This window comes from Amaranthus tricolor, chromosome 6, assembly GCF_026212465.1.
Source record: "Amaranthus tricolor cultivar Red isolate AtriRed21 chromosome 6, ASM2621246v1, whole genome shotgun sequence".
Classification (NCBI taxonomy): domain Eukaryota; kingdom Viridiplantae; phylum Streptophyta; class Magnoliopsida; order Caryophyllales; family Amaranthaceae; genus Amaranthus; species Amaranthus tricolor.
The window spans coordinates 22520905-22542307 of record NC_080052.1 but is presented as its reverse complement, the minus strand read 5'-3'; the positions used below and the strand labels follow the sequence as shown (position 1 = coordinate 22542307).

Below are 21403 nucleotides of genomic sequence, written 5' to 3'. Positions count from 1 at the left end.
TTTTTGTCTACTTCTACTAAGAATATGATATTATATTCTTTCTATAGGGATTTGACGTTGTAATATGTGTTTGAAAGGAATCTCAAAATACAAGGTAGAATAGTTGAAAATGAAGGGTAATTTATGGTGTAATCGATAAACTAAATAAGATGTGCTAATGGATGATGAGTAACGATAACCAAATTGTGAGCTTAAAATAATGATAAATTTGAACATATGTTATTGTTTTTGTGAGATTAATACAAAGCTTGACTCTAAAACAAGGTGTTTTTGTGGCATAATTGTCCCTATGTCCTTAGTCGGGGTGTTGGTTGCTCCACTTTTGTAATGCCTTGTTAGGCTTGAATGTCTCTTTTGTGAGCTTGTAACGAATTGGTGTTTGTGCATAGTCCACTCCTATGTGATGTTTTTGAGTGCCCATTTTCGAGTCCGAACGTCTAATGGTTTTTTCATGGGGTTTTTATGCCAGCGGTTTGGTTCTCTTGATCTCAGTGTTCTATCCAATAAAATCCTAATTTTCAAAAAAAAGAATAAACAACACAAAGATATTTAGGCTATTCATCAAATCAGGCTATATCCACTGGCCTAGCTAGAGTTGTATTCAAATATGTATTTAAAGAAATAAAGCTCTAATCTTGATAGAAATATAGCGGAGAAATTGATTAGTAAAATAAATGTTCGGGTAAATAATTTCTAATCAATAATTATGATTTGTAAATCACAAGACTTAAAGAATAATAATAAAATAAACTTAATCAAAAAATAAATTAAAATGACAACACTTTCACCGTGTCAAACCCTTCCATATAAGGGTGATTTGTTAACCATGATTTACTAAGTCCTCAGCTCGGGTGACATTCAGGCTATCATTTTATGAATCCGACTTCAGAACTTGGGAATGATAGACGAATTACAAGGCAAATAATCTGCATAAGTAAACCTCAAATCCAAATGCTTCCGAAAGCTTCCTGAAATGCTTTTCTCTTGCGAAATTCTGGAATCCATCCGCCGGCACATCTAGCCCTTTCGGTTCGTATCCTCATCATTTCTTGTTCATCAAGATTCATATTGTCACCCATAAGTGGTAGTGGTTGTAGGTTCATTGGTCCTCGTTGCCTAAATGCTCCTCCGACAACAGCAGGGGCGTATTGCCCTTCAGTTTTGTTGGACATCCCTACTTGAGAGCTCTGTTCTGTACCCTGTTCACAGAAATTCCACTCGTTAAAATGCGGAAAAGTAAATCGCACCATATTTTTACGTGGAAACGAAAAAATCACGACACTAACTGGTATCAAACTCTTTTAATGCTCACTAATAAATTAATGGTTCGTTTGGTAGGTGGTAACGAGAATAAAAATCAGTGTAATTTTAATTGAAAAATCTCTTGACTACTTTGATGGTCATGTTTGTTCAACTTCAATTGTCTCATTGTCTTTATAAATTTCATTCCAATGCATTACTATTGGGAGCAGGGTCGTTTCTGACCTTAGGCAAGGTAGACATTTTCTTAGGCTCAGAGCAAAAAAAGGCCCAATATCTGAAATTTTTGTTAATGAAGTAGACATGCTTAAGCTACATTTATAATGATAATTATAATATATTCCCACAATCTTTGTTATTTTACCAACCACCCGTTAAAGTTCAAAATCGACTTTCGGTAAAGAGGGCCCATTTCATTCAGTTTGTCTAAAGCCCATATAGTGTCTAGAACGACACTGATTGGGAGAGGTGGTGGTAGGTGGTAATTGAAATTTGTAAAAAAAAAAAAAAATTTGTGATCAAAGTTTCATTACCTTGGGAATTACATGAAACTTTTAATAAAATTTTATAATATAAATCATTCTCATTATCATCATTTTGTACAATTAACCAAACGGCCCGTAATGATAATGATATTTACAACCTTAAGGTTTGTATATAAAAATCAATAAATTCTCTTTATTACTCCCTCCGTTCTCTAATGTTTTTTCCATTTTGAATATTCTACTTTAAGGGGAGAGAAAATTTCGTCTTAATGTATACTTTTTATTGTGTATTTTTTATAATTTTTTATTATGTGTATTCAGAGATATTGAGATTTAAAATTTACATTGAAAACTGTACAAAAAGTAAATAAGAAGAACAAAAAGAAACAAAAAGAGTATTAATTTTGTAGTTATTTGAGAGAATCTAGCATGAAAATCGAAAACAATTAATCATTTAAGTACTTATTTTAAGTTTCCAAAAAAGAATAACATTAAAATAAAAAAATATAATTGAAGATCTTATGTTTCCAAGACAAATATTCTTATTAAACTACATTAAAAATTTACTAGATCTTTCTTACATAGAGCCTTAAGTGCTGTATAGATCATTCTCCATAAATTAATAGTAGAACCAAAATTCTCTCTAGCCAATACTAGAGGCAACACAAACAACAAACAACCCCATAACATGATAAAATAGCAATTAGGGGATATTAGGGTTAAAAACAATTTACCTACTTACAATGCATAAAACAACAATTTAATTGTTTAATATGTAGATCAGATAGGGAGAAAAACCGTGTCAAAATTTAACACCCCTTTCTCCTTTTCTAAATTTTCTCTGCCTAGCTCTTTTTTTTTTTCTAATTCTTTTTCTTGTTTTGTGCGTGAAAATAAAGTCCCCAAACGCTACATTTCTATTTTTTTTATTTATATAATATAATATGTATAATATTAGCCCATTAACTAATTTTAAAGCCATATAAAAAATATTAAATGAGTTTTTCATCCAAGCAGAGGGAAATAACCCAACAATATTTAATAGACTGAGGTAAATCCAAGTCTTTGAGATAGAATGGACCGAGTTATTATTGAAGCGAAAAAAATTAAAAGCCTAAGATTCGAATTTATTTTTTATATCTTAGTAGAAAGTTGTATTATTTATGGTGATTTTTTTTTAAATATCATTGTCTCTTTGTCAATAAAGCAACACATTTGATTTTGAGAAATCAGAAATATTTTTGAAATTGAAAATAGCTCCAAACAAATTAATATCTCATTAGAATCAACAAAACTAATTGAAGGTTCTCTTAAAATATGCATCATACTCTTCAAGGGACAAAATTAATAATAAATAATGCACTATAATCAAGTGAATCTTACTAAAATTTTATCAATTTTTAGAAGTCATAAGTGGAATTTCAAGAAATTACTATTTATTAACATTGAACAAGGTTTCATGCACATGAAATATCAATAAAAAGTATTACATATGACAAACTTGGTTATAGATATTGATCGAATAGAGATCGTAGAACGTCAAATGTAGTCCCTTTGATGATGTCAATCCATTGACATCTATCGAACCGCAAAAGGAAATTCATGTAGCTTAATAAGTAATTTATCATACTGTAGCTTATATGGATTTTATTTGCATTAGTGAGTTTTATAGCTCAACAAATATTATATGGTTCTATGAAGTCGGAAAAATAATTCTTTTTATTTAATATCGTGCCAAATCCAAATTTGTGAAATCCATAAATCTAAATGTAAATTCAAAATTACAACCTTTCAATTTTTATTAGTATACAATTTTTTTTTTTTAAAAAAAAATTTAAACTCACGTTAAAATGAACCAACTCAAATTCAAATTCAGGCTCTTACAGTCTTACCTGATTTATGACTTGGTGCGAAAATCAAACCTTATTCGTGAAGGTAAAATGAAAAACCGTAAAAATCATTGACTAGATGACCACTGTGCTAAGTGCTAACCCATGATTCACCTAACCTGAACCGAGTAAGTGGTTGAATTGAAACTCAAGTTGCGGGCTACAAAGTGCAAACTCGAATCCGATAGTCCGGCTATTTTCCTCCTCTTCTTCAACCTTCTATTATCCTTATGCTCAAAGGTATGTTTGTCCCCTCCACTTCTTTATCCTTTTTTGTATCTGTGTCATTACTGTATTAAACGTTTAAATTTTGCTTCTCTATGAAATTGTAATAAAGTGACAATTTTTTCCTTCTGGGTTTGGTGGGTTTTTACATTTTTCATGGCTTCACTGCAATTTTCTGTTTGTATTGATTCTTATGAACCCAAAAAGCTCAATTTCTATCTAAGTTCTGTACAGTTATTTGATCGAACACCTGGTACCCGCTTCCTGAATTCTGCAAATGGAGGTGGGTCTTGTGTGATTTTTGCTCATTCTAAACAGAACCGTGTCAAAGGTGCTCGTTTTAAGTCTGAATTAGTAGATAGTTCAATGAATGGTGGTCAGGTTGATAGTAGTGTAAGATCGTTTGGGGATGATTTAGGGGGTGAAAATTCAGTAGATACTAATTTTTCCAGTCACCGGGTGGTGGGTGCTAGATATGTGAGGAAGAGGTTTTGTGGTGCGAGGGGGATACGAAAAGAGGAATCGAACTTGAAGCTTGATCCTTTAGGAAAGTCTAATGATAAAGTGTATGATGTTTGCCATGAACTAGATGTTGGCAATTATGGTGTTGGGTCGGAATCGAGTGTAGCGTATTGCAATAAGGTATTGAAAGGTCTTGAAAAGGGTGAAGATAGTCAAGCGATGAAATTCTTTGATTGGATGAGAACTAATGGTAAATTGATAGGGAATGTGATTGCTTACAATTTGGCATTGCGGGTTTTGGGGAGAAGAGGTGATTGGGATGCAGCAATGAATTTGATTGAGGAGATGAGATCAGAATCGAGATGTGAGCTTGAGTTCCAGGTCTTTAATACAATAATATATGCTTGTTCTAAGAAGGGACTTGTGGATATCGGTGCTAAATGGTTCCGTTTGATGTTGGAGTATGATGTAGAGCCTAATATTGCAACCTTTGGCATGCTCATGAGTTTGTACCAGAAGGGTTGGAATGTGGATGAGGCCGAGTTTGCATTTTTCGAGATGCGGAGATTAGATATTAGGTGCCAATCTGCGTACTCAGCGATGATCACAATTTATACTCGTCTTGGTTTGTATGTCAAGGCAGAAGAGATCATTGATATGTTGTTCAAGGATAAAGTAGTTATGAATGTTGAAAATTGGTTGGTTGTGCTCAATGCTTATAGCCAACAAGGGAAGCTAGAAGAAGCTGAAAGTCTTTTGGTTTCAATGCGCGAAGGAGGCTTTCCCCCAAATATAATTGCTTACAACACACTTATAACTGGGTATGGAAAGGTATCTAATATGGATGCTGCTGAACAAATGTTCCAGAACTTGCAAAATGTAGGTCTTCAGCCTGATGAAACAACGTACAGGTCTATGATTGAAGGTTGGGCTAGATTTGGTAACAATGAGAAAGCGAAGTGGTACTATAAGAGACTCAAAGATCTGGGGTTTACTCCAACTTCCTCTAATTTGTACTCTTTGATGAACTTGTCGGCTAAACAAATGGATGAAGATGGTGCTATTATGATTCTTGATGACATGGTGAAGTTAGGCTGCCAACCTTCCTCCATTCTTGGCTCTCTTTTGCAAGCTTATGAAAAATTTGGAAGGTTTGATAAATTTCCCCAAATTCTGAGAGGTTCTCTCCACGATCATGTGCTAGACAACCAGACGGCATGCTCAATATTAGCTATGGCATATGTAAAATACTCCTTGGTGGATGATGCTATTATGCTTCTCAAGTGTAAGCGCTGGAAAGACCCGGCTTTTGAGGATAACTTGTTCCATTTGCTAATTTGTTCTTGCAAGGAAATGGGGCATCTGGAAAATTCTGTCAAAATATTTACCCATATGCTGACATCTGATAAACACCCAAACATGCATATTCTTTCAACCATGATTGACATCTACAGTAGTATGAATCAATTTTCCAATGCAAACAGTACTTATCAGCTACTAAAGTCTTCAGGACTTGCTATGGACATGGTTGCGTATAGCATTGTCATCAGAATGTATGTTAAATTTGGATATCTGGGTGATGCTAACTATGTTTTGGATGAGATGGACAAGCAGGGAAATATCGTCCCTGATGTTTATTTGTTGCGTGACATGCTTCGAGTGTATCAAAGATGCAATAAACAAAACAGATTAGCAGACTTGTATTATAAAATCTTGAAGAGTGGGGTTACCTGGGATCAGGAAATGTACAATTGTGTTATCAATTGCTGCGCTCATGCTTTGCCCGTGGATGAGCTTTCAAGGCTCTTTAGTGAGATGACTCAAAAAGGGTTTGTTCCCAATACTACCACCTATAATGTTATGCTTGATGTTTATGGGAAGTCCAAACTTTTCAAAAAGGCTAGCAAAATCTTTTGGATGGCTAAGAATCAGGGATTGGTTGATGAGATATCTTACAATACTCTTATTGCAGCATATGGTCGAAGCAAAAAAGTCAAGAAAATGAGGAAAACTGTGCGACTGATGCAGTTTAATGGTTTTTCCGTATCCCTTGAAGCCTACAACTCTATGCTGAATGCTTATGGAAAAGTAGGTCATATCGACAAATTTAAAAGTGTCTTGCAAAGACTGAAGGAGTCTAGTTACACTTCAGATCACTATACATACAATATACTCATAAATATATATGGAGAACAAGGATGGATTGAGGAAGTTGCGACAGTGTTAACTGAGCTAAAAAAATATGGACTTGGACCAGATTTATGCAGCTATAATACGTTGATAAAGGCGTATGGGATTGCCGGAATGGTTGAAGAAGCTGTCGGGGTGATCAAAGAAATGAGACATAATGGAGTAGATCCTGATAGGATTACTTACGTCAACTTGATATCTGCATTGCGCAAGAATGACAAGTTTCTAGAAGCTGTTAGATGGTCTTTGTGGATGAAGCAAATGGGTTTGAGCTGAAGAAGATCTTGCACTTTCCATACCCTTTGTTCAAATTTGTTTTTTGTATTTAGCAACGGTTCTTTCTGGGCTCTTGATGTTGATAATTACGGTAGACCATTAGTGACCTTAACTTTACGCTTTTATCAATTTGCCATTATATTCTATGATGATAAAGAAACTTATGGTACTGTAATTAGCAAATGATTCATTTAGTTATATCTATACATTTTTATCAATATCATCATAACGATGTGCTTTGATAAATTATTTTTTCTAATGTGAAGTTAAATCTCGGTAGTTTGGTGATGAATCACATTCTTCTTGTTCTCTGATTTTGATGAGAAACGTGCATAATTGCGTACATTTCTTGACAAGCCTAACCCTGTAAATCTTTATGTATATTATTTATTTTCTTTGTTTGATGTTGATTTTCAATTATTTTACTAATCCTAAATTGTAATCATCATTGCAGATGAAGAAGACACAACAATGGGTATGTTGAACCCCAATTAAATCTACTGATAGTAAGTATGTTTTTCTGATTTTATTGTTTGCTTGTTTGCTGGTTCTATCTTATTCTCAAGAACAATCTATGAACAGTTATCATCCAATTATTTGTATTTTTGGCCTTTTGGTATCTGCTCAATACTCCACTGTCCCACTTTACAGTTTTGATGTGACTTGTGAGACCTTTTAGTTTTTATGTAGCAAAATGGGTAGGGAGTACATGGTAGAAAGTAGAAACTAGAAAAGTTTAATCAGTTTATTGTTTTATCCTCAAAATTGTTTTGTTGAGGCTTTTAGGCTATTTGATTCGTTGGAGAGGAATAATATCATCCCTTCTGATTTTACTTATGGGACACTTAATGATGCTCTACTTGAATTGGATGCTTGGAAACTATTTCAGAGAATGATTATTAGGGATGTATAACTAAATACCCTTATCTATTTACAATTCTGTAAACGATTGAGACTTCTTTACGATTTGGAGAATCACTCTCTTAAACTAGAGAAATTCACCGTAAGTGTTGTAATTTATGGGGTTTCCTTTAAGGGAAGCTTGGAGGGTGCACTTCAATTTTTCATCAGTATAAAGGGAATGGATTTTCACCAGATTTTTTGGGTTTCTTATAATTAGTTAGAAGGTCTATGCTTAAAGGGTAGCATGGAAGAGCTAAGGAGTGTCATAAGTCAAATGCTTGAAGATGAATCTGTTCTTGAGTTGTTAAATTAATTAATAGATTGAAACAGATTCTATAGATAGCTTTTCAGCCGACTTGTGTGAGTAAGCGAATATCCAGGGTGCTCGTGTCTTTTTAAATGAATTTGGATCAATCTTTTTCCTTATGAGACAATTCTGCTTCTTGTGCACAGAAACCTGAAGTGTGTTGTGAGGAACATGTTAATGCCCTTTCTCCTTACGCTTTCCCCTCCATCAATAAACTGGACTTTAATGCTTTATACTAGCAACTGACCCCTCTTGGCTTCTTAGCCGATCTCCAAGGCGCTACTGCACTGACAAAGCTATGATCTCTGATTTTGTTTTTAAAAATATGGCATCAGAATAGCCTGTTATGAGATTTAACAACGCAGGTCCTCTAGATTTGGACATTGATGAGAAGTAACACAACATATGAGGTACAACTACAGCTACAGGTAAATGTCCTTTCAAACATGTGCTTCTTTTCTTAGAGCATTCTTTCTTTGCACAAAAATTTATGGCTTGCAAAACTGAATTTGGTTTTGTGGTACAAGGCAGGTCCCAGTACCGTGTTTTGTACTTCGGGGTCTGGCAAAGTCTTGGGTTATGAGGTGCCGCACGCCATAACCTTGATTCGAATGATATGGGCTTGCTAAGAGATACATTTTCTTTTTTTAGCATGTTATTGAGTTTTATTTCATTTCCTTCTGAAAAGCTTTAAACTTTTCTTCATTGATGAACTTTATGAATAGTCAAGACTCCAATATGGTTCATCCATATCTTCCAACTAACAATTACACATCAGAAAGCACAATAAACCAAGCCTGAGCTTTGCCATAGCTTTTGTTTTAGATTCTAGACCCTCCATATTGATATTTGATTCGAACCTATTAGCAAACTGACTTTGCGAATGAATTTGATCCTTTATATGGAAGCTTTGATTCATAGAATATGGCTACAAATGTCCTATTTAGGCAAGGAAAATTCCAAAAATTTTATCAAGTGAAGTTGAATTTTAAAACTAATTGGTTAGCTCTACCCTATTCTTGGGATCTAAGCTCAAGTCTCTGTCGTTTGAGTTTGCTACATCATGGTCAAAAAGCTCTCACATAAAAAATTACAATGTTGTGAACTTCAAGGGACAAAGGATTATTCATTAGCACTCTGTTTGGATATAGAGGAAATGAAAGGAAAGGAAGAGGAGGGATTTGAAAGGATGGAGGATTCCTTGTTTGGATGACAAGAAGGGAGGGGAAGGATTTGGAGGAAAACATGGATAAATTTTGTTAGGAATACAATCTCTCCTAATAAAATGGAAAGATTTGGAGGGTAAAACATTCGTTTTCCTTCCCTTCTAAACAAATAAGGTGCACTCTCTCTACTTACTCTTTCCCTCCTCCTTCCCCTTTCCCTTTCTTTCTTTCTCTCTTAATTTACTATCTAAACATAGTGTAAATCCACGATTGAAGATCAAATCTTGAAATGAATGCATATATATGCATGAAACGGCAAATTTTTCATTTTTTATGGGAAGCTATAGATATGGCCAAATCATGTTTGCTTGTACTTGCAAGTAATTTAAAACCCTTGTAACTTTTCAGCTATCACATATGAACATGGGAAGACTTGCTGAAACTGAAACTACATGTGTCTTGCCTTAAAGGAAATAATGACATTCTATTTTGTTGTACACATGCTAGGTAGTAGGTTGATGACTTTTCTGTGATCTTGGAGCAGGTATACATCAATATTTGGATGCCTAATTTGATATGCTACTGAAGTTGGTAATACTCGTCGAAGATATCTCCACCGAAGAGAAAAACTGAGACATACAGATATGGTAGACACGTGAGTATGGGTTAGCGTTACTGCAGCGACAGGGATAGCTCTGGCCTCTACTGTTGGGATTTTATACAGTGTAGGACGCGATGTAGAAGTATGGATGTAGTACATGTGAATGCACAATTTGACGGTTTGTAAATTGTAAGCATAGGGGTTGGCAAACGGAAATGGGAATTTGGTACTCGAAGTTTGATTTAAAAAAACTGGGAAAGGCAAAGGAGTGAGAATAAAAAAATTAAATGTGTATGGAAGTTACTAATATGTAAAACTAACTCATTCTTACTTAATTTCTTTAATCTTATTAAAAGTAAAAAGACCTTATATATATATATATATATATATATATATATATATATATAAGTCATAAGTTTTAAGTCTTAATTTACTTGGCTTTCGAAAGGATATTTTCCTTGAGATTTACAAGTCTGTAAGCTTTCGAAAGGATATTTTCCTTGAGATTTAGAAGTCTGTAAGTCTCATTTTTATGTCCATTGGACCAATAACTTCAAACAAATAAATAAAGTCTCCCCAATTCCCTTGAAGCAAACACCTCTAATTACCAAGATAAGGTAAGTATGCTTATATTAATGCGTTTTAAAGGATCGAGCTTGAAAACTCACTAATAAAGGTATTACAATGGAGTTAAAAATCAAAGAGAAGAGAATGAAGAAAATGTATTTACTAGGAATTTACGCTAGATGAGGTTCAAAATAAGTCTTTGATTTGGCTTAAATTTACATCAATTATATACAACCGCATATAATAATATTTCATCGTAAAAAGTTGATAAAATCTAACAAAAAATAAGAATTTGGGTGCTCGCTCGAGTATGGATCATGCTCGCCGAGCAATGCATGACTAAAGTTATTTTGAGCAAGCTTTAAAAGAAGCTATTTGCTCAAGCAGTTTCACTAAGAGGGCAATTAGCTTGTTCCTTGATGTTTGCTCATCCATGCAATCATCAAGCTCATCCACACATATTATTAAGCTTTAATCAAAGTAAACAACAATTAAAGAAACAAAAAGAGTCAAAGAATTTAAGGAAATTGATTTATTTTCAAGTCATCATTTTCCAAGAATTATACTCCTCCCTACTTTTAATTTGCCACATTTTTTTATTTAACCCATTTTAATAATTTACTCTCTTTATATTCTCGGATATAAATCTACCTTTATTATACTCTCTATAGTTTTTTATTTCAAAATATATTGCTAATTAAATTCCTCGTATCCAATTTATTAATCTTCGTATTAAATAAATGAGACTAAATAGTTGGAATAGACGACTACACCCAATTTAATTAACACAAATTCTTGTGAGTCTAATTGGACCCGCTCACTATATATATTTTTAAAAATATTGTAAGTAGACATTAAAAATGATGTAAGTACATTAAAAATATTATAAGTAGCCATTAAATGTAATATAAATAGACATTAAAAATATAGTAAATAAATATTAATCTTTAATAGGTTAGACTTAAGATACATTGAAAAACAACAGTCTATCAACGGACTAGGTGATTAATTAATGAGATGACTCACTCATTGGTCAATACGAATGGTCAGTTGGTCACCACCACTCATCACCCAAACGAACAACACTACGTATACGTACACAACCATCCATAAATAACTCCGAAATTCCTTTTATTAATCAAAAAAGTTTTGAACTTTCCTTTTTCTCTCCTTCTTCTGCATAAACGCATTGCCTTTTTTGAAGTTTCAAGTTCATATCAATAACCAACAATTAAACCCTGAGATTCAATCCGACCAGAAGAACTCCTACAAAATCCATCAAAACCCATCAAGATTTTGTTTTCTGGGAGGGTATTTTCAGCTAATTTGAGTCATTAGCAAGGAAATTTCCCAATAATTGATCGTTTAGACAGGGAGGCCAAGCATTGGGGAAGAAGGAGGAACAGAAACAGAAAGAAAGGGAGCAGAAAAGACCATGTGTTTCCTCCCTTTCTAGTTTGATTTGATTACATACACTATTTTAAATAGTAATCTTATAGTTTACTACTTCTATCAGCTCTTCTTCCTCAGTTTGTCTTTTTCTAATCAGGGTTTTAGATCTTGAACCTTTTAAATCATTTATATCAATCCAGATTCGAATTGGGTACTTGAATTTTTTTTAACCTTTTGCAGGTATGGCATCTCATTTTTCTACAATTATCCTTTTGTTTGTTTTAGCTTTTAATGACTTTTTGTTAATGTAATTGTTGTGTCATTGATTCTGGAATCTGGATACTGTTCCTTTATTGTATCTGCTTTTATTGAAGTTAATTGTTTGATATATTTGTGTATGAAGGAATGTTTGTGTGGGATTTTTGCCTTTTTTTTGGTAGATTAAGTTTGAACTTCAATGGCTGCAATCAATTGTTGGGTTTCCCTATTGATAGGTTGGTTTGACTGTTTGTATGGAGGGTCTTTTTCCTCCAAATTTGGTAGATTTTTTCAGAAATAAAAGAATTTCTGCATATTTTTTCTTCAGTTTAGTTGTGTCAATTTCATTTGGGGTTGGGATTAGATCAACAAGTGTGTAATTCAATTTAAGAAATTTTATGATAAGCTTTTTCTGCTTCATTATGTTTAATGTTGATCCTATTTTCCTTTATTAAAAACTTTTCTTTGGAAAGTTGGCAATAGAAAAAATCAAAGGTTTTTTGGGTTTATAATCGGAATTTGCACTGTGTGCTTATTGGAATTTCCTATTGCAAAGTATGTATGGTAGTTGTGCAAAGAGAACATATAAGTTGTTCTGATGTGAGTAAACTCCACTTGTTATAGACAAATTTCCTCGGACATTGTTGGTTTCTCATTTTGTTGAGGCGGTGTTCAACTTTTATCGGCCCAAGAGCGAAGCAAATAAAGATAGTGAGGAGGTCGGTCATGTTTTTGATACATCACTGATTTATTGAGTGAAACATGAAGGAAACAGAAGCCTGGGGTTTAGGTATGCAAATTTTACCAATGCACCGCCATCGGCAAGTTTCCAAGGGACCAGTTTGGATTATAGTGTTGGTTTGTTTGGTCAGCTTGTTCGTGATTTGTGGCTATTTATATCCTCCCGAAAACTCTTCCACTTGCTATGTCTTTTCGACTAGAGGCTGCAAATCTTTTACAGAGTGGCTTCCTTCTTATTCTAAAAGAGAGTTGACTGATGAAGAGTTGGCATCACAAGTTATAGTTGAAGAATTTTTGAGAACTCCTCCTCAACCCACGGAAAATTCTAAAATTGCTTTCATGTTCATGACTCCGGGATCATTGCCTTTTGAGATGCTCTGGGATAAATTCTTTTCGGTAAGATTTTTTTTCATACTCTTCCTTTTGTATATTGAATCCCCTTTTCATGCTCTAATTTCAACTTTGCTTGTGGCAAGCATCACTAATTGTTGTTCTATGAAATTACTTTATTGTTTTTGTTATAGCAATATAGCGTTTTATGTTGGTGAACCTCCTTCATGTATCCTAGAGAGAATATCTCATTTTAATTGGTATGGTTTCCAATATAAAATGTTATGACTCTTACCTTTGGGATTAAGGCTCTGTCATTGTTGTTGTCATGACTCATACGTCTATTATTTTATACACGTAATTATGTACTTGGAAGTTTAAGATCAACTATGTCGCCACTACATAGCTTAAGTTCAATCGCTTATACTCTCTATGTGTTGCTCTAATCTTCATGGAAAACATAATTTATGCACAAAAGGAAATATTGAATAACTAGTAGCGCAATTCAATTGCATTTCTGATTGATATTGCTATATGGAAATTATTCAGCTAGTAGCTTATGTTGGATCACTAATATTTAGCAGTTTTACTTTGTTTGAATCTTTTCTTTCCGTTAAAAAAGTTTTAGACTATGAGAGCAATTGATAATCTAGCTACAAAGTATAAGACGGAAGATTACGAAGCTAGGATATGATAGCTTAAATTTGGTAGACATTCACATAACACATGCTTTTTTCCATTTTTAGATGTTAAGGAAGCATTTGGTTGGTAAACTAGGGGATTGCTTTTGCATTTTTCAGAAACTATAAAAGTTTGAAATTTGTACTGTAAGTGCATTTTTGTGGTCATGCTGAGTTATGCTTATACTGCTTTTTATAAGATTAGACCTAGAGTATTGGACAACAACCTATTTTATTTACTCTTATAGATGCTTATATCTTACTCGAGTTAGCTGATTTACATCTGCCACAACTTGAAAAATCAGTAATTAAGGATTTGCTTTTATGCTGAAATTTTGTTTCAGGTATGCTGTAATATTTTATGAATCTTTTTCAAAAATGTCTGCTTAAGGGTATGATATATAAATATGGATTGCGGACAATGGCGAATCTAGGAATTTGGTGGAGGGGTAGCGGAAATATTACTCATAGTATTAAATAAACTGAAATATTAACACATCAATATAGAAGTATGAAAAACAGTAGTATATTATTTGTTCTCGTCAAATTCTCATATTTGGAATTAACTTACTTTTGTATATTTAATTTAACATCTAAAATAAATCTTTCTCTTAAAAAAGTTTCATCAAAAATATTTTTATAACTAAAATTTAGATGAATAATATTTTTTTTTATTTTTATTAAATATTTACTTATAAAAAATGATCAATATCCCTCTTTTAAGGCTTCAACAGATACATATGAACTAAAAAAATTAAAAATTACAAAAATTAACTAGAAATGATTACGGTCGAGTTTGATCCTTTTTTTGGTTTTTGGGAGTTTAGTTATTTTCAAGTTACGAGTCAAAAATTTGAAGTTATAACCTACAATTTTCGTGTTACGATACAAAGGTTTGAAGTTATAACCAACAATTTTTTTTTTTTTTTTTACTTTTTTGGGGCTGTGGTAAGTGGATTCGCCATCAATTACAGAAGTTAGCCTTTTTGTATTTCAAAGTTATTTCTTGTCTTTACTTAGAATGATTAAATTTGTTTGATGCAATTTTCGAACCACTCTTCTGAATTCAAGATTTTGAAAGTGTACTGTGCAGGCTACATACTGATGTCTTTACCAGACAATAAGAGTGAATTTTTTTTCCTTTCATTCTTTCCTCACTTCAAAAAAAAAAACAATTGAGAAAAGAAAATATTGTTTCAAACTACACTATTTGGGAAATCTTGCAAAATGTGTTTACTGATAACGGAAAGCATTCATGCAATGATTGCCTTAGGACATTTTTGTTATTTTTCTTTTTAAAGAGAAGCTAATAGACACTAGTCTCAATTTTGCAAGGGATATAAAGTTTTACACTTTTCCTTTGTTCATTGACATGGGAACAAATGATGAATTGCAAAATGCTTTCTGGAAAGACTAAATTTTATTTTTAGTCATAAGCCTCCATTGAGATTTGATTTTGGGGTGGGGGATAAAAGAAACAAATTGCATACATACAGCTGATTATTTTTCAAATCGAATTTATTATAATGGAAATATTTTCAATCAACTTATTGGTCATTGCTAGCAAAGAAGAGCTAATTATGTTGAATATATTATAACTCTGTTAATTCTAGTAGTATTTGTGCTTTTTGTGCACTGAGGTGCTTTGTTTCATATGGCAGGGCCATGAGGGAAAGTTTAGTGTTTATGTGCATGCATCTCAACGAAAACCTGTACATGAGAGCAAATATTTCATTGATAGGGACATCCGAAGTGATAAGGTGTGTACCTGTGCTACCAAGTTTTCATTTCAAGCTCATATTAAGAATTGGATTGTGAATTTGTTATTTTTTGTCTTATTGATCTTTTTAAGAATAAATTGCTCAGATCGATCTCACATTTCACCCATTTTCCTACAATGATCCCACTATTGATTAAGCCTTAATAATTCTAACTTTAGAGATATTTTTTTAAGAACACACTTGAATGATGATTATTTTTTGTAAAAAACAAGTTAAAATAAAATTTAATTGAAAAAACAAAGGAATGCTAGCTAGTGTTCATTTAATATTCAACACCTTTGCAGTTCTTCTCACTTCTTCATCCTTCTTCACATCTTTCTGTTGTTTCATTCCCTTCTTAAATGTCCTTTTAAGTTCCTTTAATGCCACAATATGACAATGGAAAATTGGCTACCCATTGTAGCTAAATTTATTCGCTTCTCTTTCACCTCTAACCATCTCCATTTCTATTCCCATCTTCATCCTCAAGCAGGGGCTAATTCAATGTTAGTCACTTATGTATAAATTCATATACCTAAAGATACTAATATGTATGTTGGTTAAGTCGGAAGGAGCTTTAATATGTCACAACATTGACCCAGGTTGAAATCTCATCTAGCACATGTTTAAAAAATTTTTTAAAGAATACTTGCCTATTTGCATTTTAATCGGCATTTTTAGTCTTCATAGAAGTGAGAAGGCAAATATTCCAAAAGCATTATATGAAGGTGAGCTTTTAACCGGAAAGGGATTAAATCAAGAAGTTGGTCTTTAGGCCCGAGCATATTCGTTGGGTTTCTCGTTTCAAAACTTTTTGCATTTTCAAAACTTTGATGAATGTATTTTTTTATATTATCAACATCATTGATTTATTCTAGATCTGGCCCTATCCTCAAGATTCCCATGAAATGCCATCAATAACCTAGTAAAAATAGCATGAATTTAATCAATCAACATGATGATTTCCCTTAATTTGGAACCACATCTTTAAGCCATCACATTGTTTGTTTAACTTTCACCAATGATGGTCTTGTTAGTCTTGATTCACAGCCTTCTTCTCCTTCTACAACGACTCCTCCAACTCCCATGACCATCCTAATGAAGTCATCTACTCATAGGAATCAGTTAATGGTCGTGATTCTACCCTTGAAGCACAAATTGATGGAAGTTTCAGATTTTCTCCTCTATTACCTGCTTCTGATTCTACTAATTCTACACCCAAATTGTTTACTTTCAAGGTTAAGGGAATTTAAACTCAAATACGTGCTTACAATATTACAAACTTGAACAGCTCGAGAAAGTTTCGATACCAAATGAGGAGAATAAAGTAGTGATCTACACAGCTTCTTTAAGAGGTGTAAGGAAAACGTTTGAAGATGTAATGCATTAAGATTTGTTTTCCAAGGGATGTCAGTTTAAATCATTTTCCTTTTGTCGTTTAGTTTAAAAAAAAAAATGAAAATTACGGTCATATTGTTGTTAATGATGTTGGGAACACCCCTAAAATTAGATTAATCAAAAGGTGGGATTATTGTAGGAAAATGGAAAAATAATGAGATTATTCTAATTAAATTTTCTCCTTTTTAATTTTCATACTTCATAAAAGTTCTTGTCTAGAGTTTATCTTTCTTTTTGGTTGACTATTACAAGGGGGTGGAGAAAACATAATTTTGTGCATTTTCATGTGAGGCTTGATGTAGTGCATCCTAAACTATAAAAAAAAAATGAGCTGACTGGATTCTGTGGACTTATAGATGCATCCTAAACCTGGGTTCTGATCGCAGGTTGGTTGGGGCCAAGTCTCAATGATAGATGCAGAACGCCGCCTTTTGGCTAATGCGCTGAGGGATTCCGATAACCAACACTTTGTATTGCTGTCTGATAGGTATGTAAATATTGTGGCTTGATATTTGTTATTTTTCCATCACTATAATTGAGCTTGGTCTCTGATGTGTGATTTTTCTTTGGGTACAGTTGTATACCCTTGCAGAAATTTGATTATGTGTACAACTATTTGATGTTCACAAATGTAAGCTACATTGATAGGTGAGTTTGTTGAGTTATAAAGAGTTGACCTTTTATTTCTTCTGCTACAATATGAGGATGTTCTAGCCAAAGAATTTTAATAGCATCCTATTTGTACACTTGACATGCTTTGATTTAATCAAAAAGTTTAGTGTTATTAAATCTTGTTCATGCAACTAATCAAGTACTTTTATACTCCAGTTTCTTGGATCCCGGTCCTCATGGAAATTCTAGGTACTCACCGCATATGTTACCTGAAATAGAAAAGAAGGACTTCCGTAAGGGTGCACAGGTTAGAGTTCACATTCTGTTTGTGAAATTTTCAATCTCAAGTTCATATGCTGCTATTCAACAGCTGCGAAATGAAAAACAATGGTTTATGTATAACTTCTTAGTTCTCAGCAACTTCAAATATAGCAAACATTGAATTTTCCTGTATGAATACTTCTGGCTTTAATTCTTGCATCATAGAGTAAAAATGCGGTAACTGTCGTGTTAGCGGTAACGAAACGGTGATGCGGTAATGGGAGTGATGCGGTTATCATAATGCTGAATATTGGTCGAAACCATACGATATCCCTTGATATGGCCCCAAACGCGGTTTTATTACCCCTTTACAACACGGGAAATATTAGTTCGATGTTTCTGAAAACTTTTACAAAGTGGCTGACACCTGACGCGATGCAATATAAATATTTTAACTTTTCACTTTCATTTTGAAGTATGCATCTTAACAACAATATCTTTTAAACCTCAATTGAGTTCATGTGGTTGGTATATATTTACCTCCTGTGACTCAGCTTAAGATCAGCTTTTGCTTCTTGTCCGATAGCTCTTGTAAACTGTTATTTTCATGATTTCATTCCTTTTTAGTTAAAGCTTCTATTTGGTGTTTTTTTAGTATAAAAGAATCCCATTATGCAACTTGAAGCTGGCCAATTTACTTATCATGTGTATACAAACTATGGTTTTTATGCAGTGGTTCCACTTGAAACGGCAGCATGCGATGATAGTAATTGCTGATAGCCTCTATTACTCAAAGTTTAGAAATTACTGCAGGGTAAATCTCCTTTTTTTTTAACTGTATTCCTAATTATCACATGACATCCTCCCCAACAAAAAAGTTTATATTTCCCTTTAGAAGTTCACAGTTGTGCATTTACTAAGTAGAAAGCTTACCTTATATGTCAAATGGTTGATCAAGGTAGGTGTGACTGAGATATGTTTTTGTATATTCCTCGTATAGTTGGCTGAAGACATCATGAATTGATGCATTAACATGGTACCAGTCAGATAAATACTCCCTCCTTTATTTAGTTTATCTGCTTAAAGGCAAATGAAAGTATTAAACAGTATAAATTTGTTGGGATATATAAATACTCCTACTATTTCATTTTAAATAATTTACGAATTACAACCTTAAAGTTTTGGACTTTTGCGAATTACAACCTTAATGATTTTTTTTTGCAAAGTACAGCCACCAAAGTATCAAAGCCTATAGCGTTCAGGCCAAATCATAGAATTTTGACACTTAACCTAAAATTCTAACTACCAAAATGGTCAAGATACTTTGATACTGGCTGTAATGCGCAAAAAATAAACATTGAGGTTGTAATTGGCAAAAGTTCTAAACGTTAAGGTTATAATTCGCAAATTATTCTTTCATTTTTATTTGTTAGATTTGTTTTGATGTGGATTCTTCAATGATTGTTTGTTATCTTTCAAAATACAAAATAAAAGTTGGTAGCATTTAAAAGTTTGCATCGGAAACTGTGAATATTAGGTGTAACCAGTAGAAATTAGGAGGGTGAATGAGGTTTTCATTTGGGTCCAAACAAAGTGTTGATCAGTGTATTTACTTTTAACAGCCTGGACTTGAGGGACGTAATTGCTATTGCGACGAACACTACTTGCCGACTTTCTTCAATGTAAGTGTCGTTATAATTTTTCTCTATGTCTAAGACACTGAATATTATCTATTTCAACTTAACATACTATTTCTGGCAATGTTTAGATTGTTGATCCTGGGGGGATGGCAAATTGGTCAGTAACCCATGTTGATTGGTCTGAACACAAGTGGCATCCGAAGTCTTATAGGGCACAAGACGTGAGCTATGAGCTTCTGCAGAAACTTATGGTATGGTTACAAATGATTGCATGCTACCTTTGAGATTGCTAATTTTCCAAGTATACGGAACTTCAATAGGACATGGCAGTTGGATGTATTTTCCAAGTATATTGGAATACATAATCATCATCCCTAGTGTATCCCGCTCATAGAAACTATGATCAAGCTCTGGAAGGGATGGAAGACGGAAACTATACCCATAAAGGATGATGCGGCCAGAGTCCCTCAACTCGAGAAAGACGGCCCATATTGGAATACCAATAGAACTTAGATACTATCCATAAAATAAAACATTACTTCATGTGATGTTTCTAATACTCGAACATATATGTGAATTTGAATGATCTCATCTGATATGCTTCTGCGAAATCTCAGCGAGCGTAGTTCTCATCTCGTCTTTTTTTTTTTCTTGCAGTCTATTGATGAATCCGTGCACGAGACTAGTGAAACACCGGTAATCATGATTCTGAACATTTTCTTTTATTTAACCCATTTTTCTCGAGTAATTTCTAAATATCGTTGCAATTCAATGATATGCAGATGCAAAAACTTGTACAGCCTTGTCTATGGAATGGAGTGAAGCGTCCTTGTTATTTGTTCGCGAGAAAATTTTACCCCGAAACATTAGACATATTAGTACAACTCTTCTCGAATTACACTTCTGCGTGATTTTCTTCTCATTTGATGCCGACTCATAGATAGCTTTTCCCGTTGTAAATGTCCATGCCCATACGAACACCCGAAACAGATGGATTAGCAGCCGGAAACAAGACGTATTATACTTCAACTGCGCGCCAAGTTTTGAAGGTGGGTTACTTGAGTATAACTCAATGTCTATTCTTTTCCCCTCAGGAGTATGCTTGTGTAATTTTGATACTTTAACAAACATGACTCAACTATTGACAAACTGTGGGGGTTATTCTTAGATATATATAGTAGGAGCTTGCAGATTTTCCTTGAGCTTCTGCAATTGCTATTCATATTATAATTCCTGTTGCCCCTGATTTTATTACTTATATAGTTATATGCTATGGTTCTAGAGTTAGTTGTCATATCAAAGTGTTTTAGATAACTTTTCAGTCAACTGAAAAGTTAGCTTATTGGCTTGTTAGCTCTCTGTTTATTTAATTGATATATAATCTCTCTTTTTATCTAATTCTTAATTGATATATTAAAGCGATCAAACTTCAAACTAATATCTGGTTCTTCTTACATCATTCCTGTGATTGGATACTTCACCTAGAGGTTTTCTACTATAGACCTTGACTACCTTGATGTACAACTATCACATTCATCACCAATTTAAGCCACTTTGGTCATTTAAACTTTTACTTACAAACATCAAAAAATGTTTACCACATTGAATCCAGGACACGACATTACTCGTGCATAGATTTGACCTTTTTTTGGTGTTAAGTATAACATAGTCTGATTCTAATTGACACTTATTCAATCGAATTCCTACTCATGACTTTTAAAAACCAAATTAAACTTAGAGTTCACATAATCAATAATCATGGCCCTGTTTTTTAGACCGAAAGGGCCTCGGCTTCCCTTGTAAGTTACAGTTTTCATCTATGTTTAGAAGTCCACGAAACCTCAGAAGTATATTCGCACACAGATCATTACTGGTGCGCTACACTTTAATAACCAGCATATATGCCTGCTAAAACACTACATCAGGTGAATCAAAACTGACTTGAAAACCATATAAACATCATATTTTTACTCAAAACTCAACAAGATCAACTCAAAAGG

General features: G+C 33.4%; 2 protein-coding genes across 15 annotated transcripts; both read left to right on the top strand.

Moving 5' to 3' along the window:
- The first annotated feature begins 3621 nt into the window (after nt 1-3621).
- LOC130814845 (pentatricopeptide repeat-containing protein At4g30825, chloroplastic) lies at nt 3622-10529 on the top strand. Of its 14 annotated transcripts, none has more exons than XR_009042498.1 (4): nt 3622-3874; nt 7242-7293; nt 8363-8425; nt 8529-10529. XR_009042498.1 is itself a non-coding variant. In XM_057681079.1 (4 exons), the coding sequence occupies exon 1, from the start codon at nt 4016-4018 to the stop codon at nt 6785-6787; it is 2772 nt and encodes a 923-aa protein (XP_057537062.1). In that variant the 5' UTR covers nt 3668-4015; the 3' UTR covers nt 6788-6878; nt 7242-7262; nt 8363-8425; nt 9708-10489. The 14 variants fall into 14 exon arrangements, 8 of the variants coding, with proteins under 8 accessions (XP_057537062.1, XP_057537061.1, XP_057537059.1 ...); XR_009042497.1 differs by having other exon boundaries at nt 3624-3874; nt 8525-10529; XR_009042499.1 differs by having other exon boundaries at nt 3639-3874; nt 7242-7262; nt 9708-10509.
- An 847-nt stretch (nt 10530-11376) lies between these two features.
- On the top strand, nt 11377-21394 carry LOC130814666 (glycosyltransferase BC10-like). Its single transcript, XM_057680805.1, has 11 exons — nt 11377-11963; nt 12606-13118; nt 15394-15492; nt 17277-17377; nt 17467-17538; nt 17719-17809; nt 18497-18577; nt 19386-19445; nt 19532-19654; nt 20061-20099; nt 20186-21394. The coding sequence occupies exons 2-11, from the start codon at nt 12744-12746 to the stop codon at nt 20312-20314; spliced, it is 1170 nt and encodes a 389-aa protein (XP_057536788.1). The 5' UTR covers nt 11377-11963; nt 12606-12743; the 3' UTR covers nt 20315-21394.
- Nucleotides 21395-21403: the final 9 nt, after the last annotated feature.

Excerpts from the sequence above, each read along its gene's own strand:
- LOC130814845 (XM_057681083.1), top strand. The coding sequence starts at position 4,016 with ATGGCTTCACTGCAATTTTCTGTTTGTATTGATTCTTATGAACCCAAA.
- LOC130814666 (XM_057680805.1), top strand. The coding sequence starts at position 12,744 with ATGAAGGAAACAGAAGCCTGGGGTTTAGGTATGCAAATTTTACCAATG. Across the intron at positions 13,119-15,393 it reads TCTGGGATAAATTCTTTTCG|GGCCATGAGGGAAAGTTTAG; the intron begins GTAAGATTTTTT and ends TTCATATGGCAG. Across the intron at positions 17,539-17,718 it reads AATGTAAGCTACATTGATAG|TTTCTTGGATCCCGGTCCTC; the intron begins GTGAGTTTGTTG and ends TTTATACTCCAG.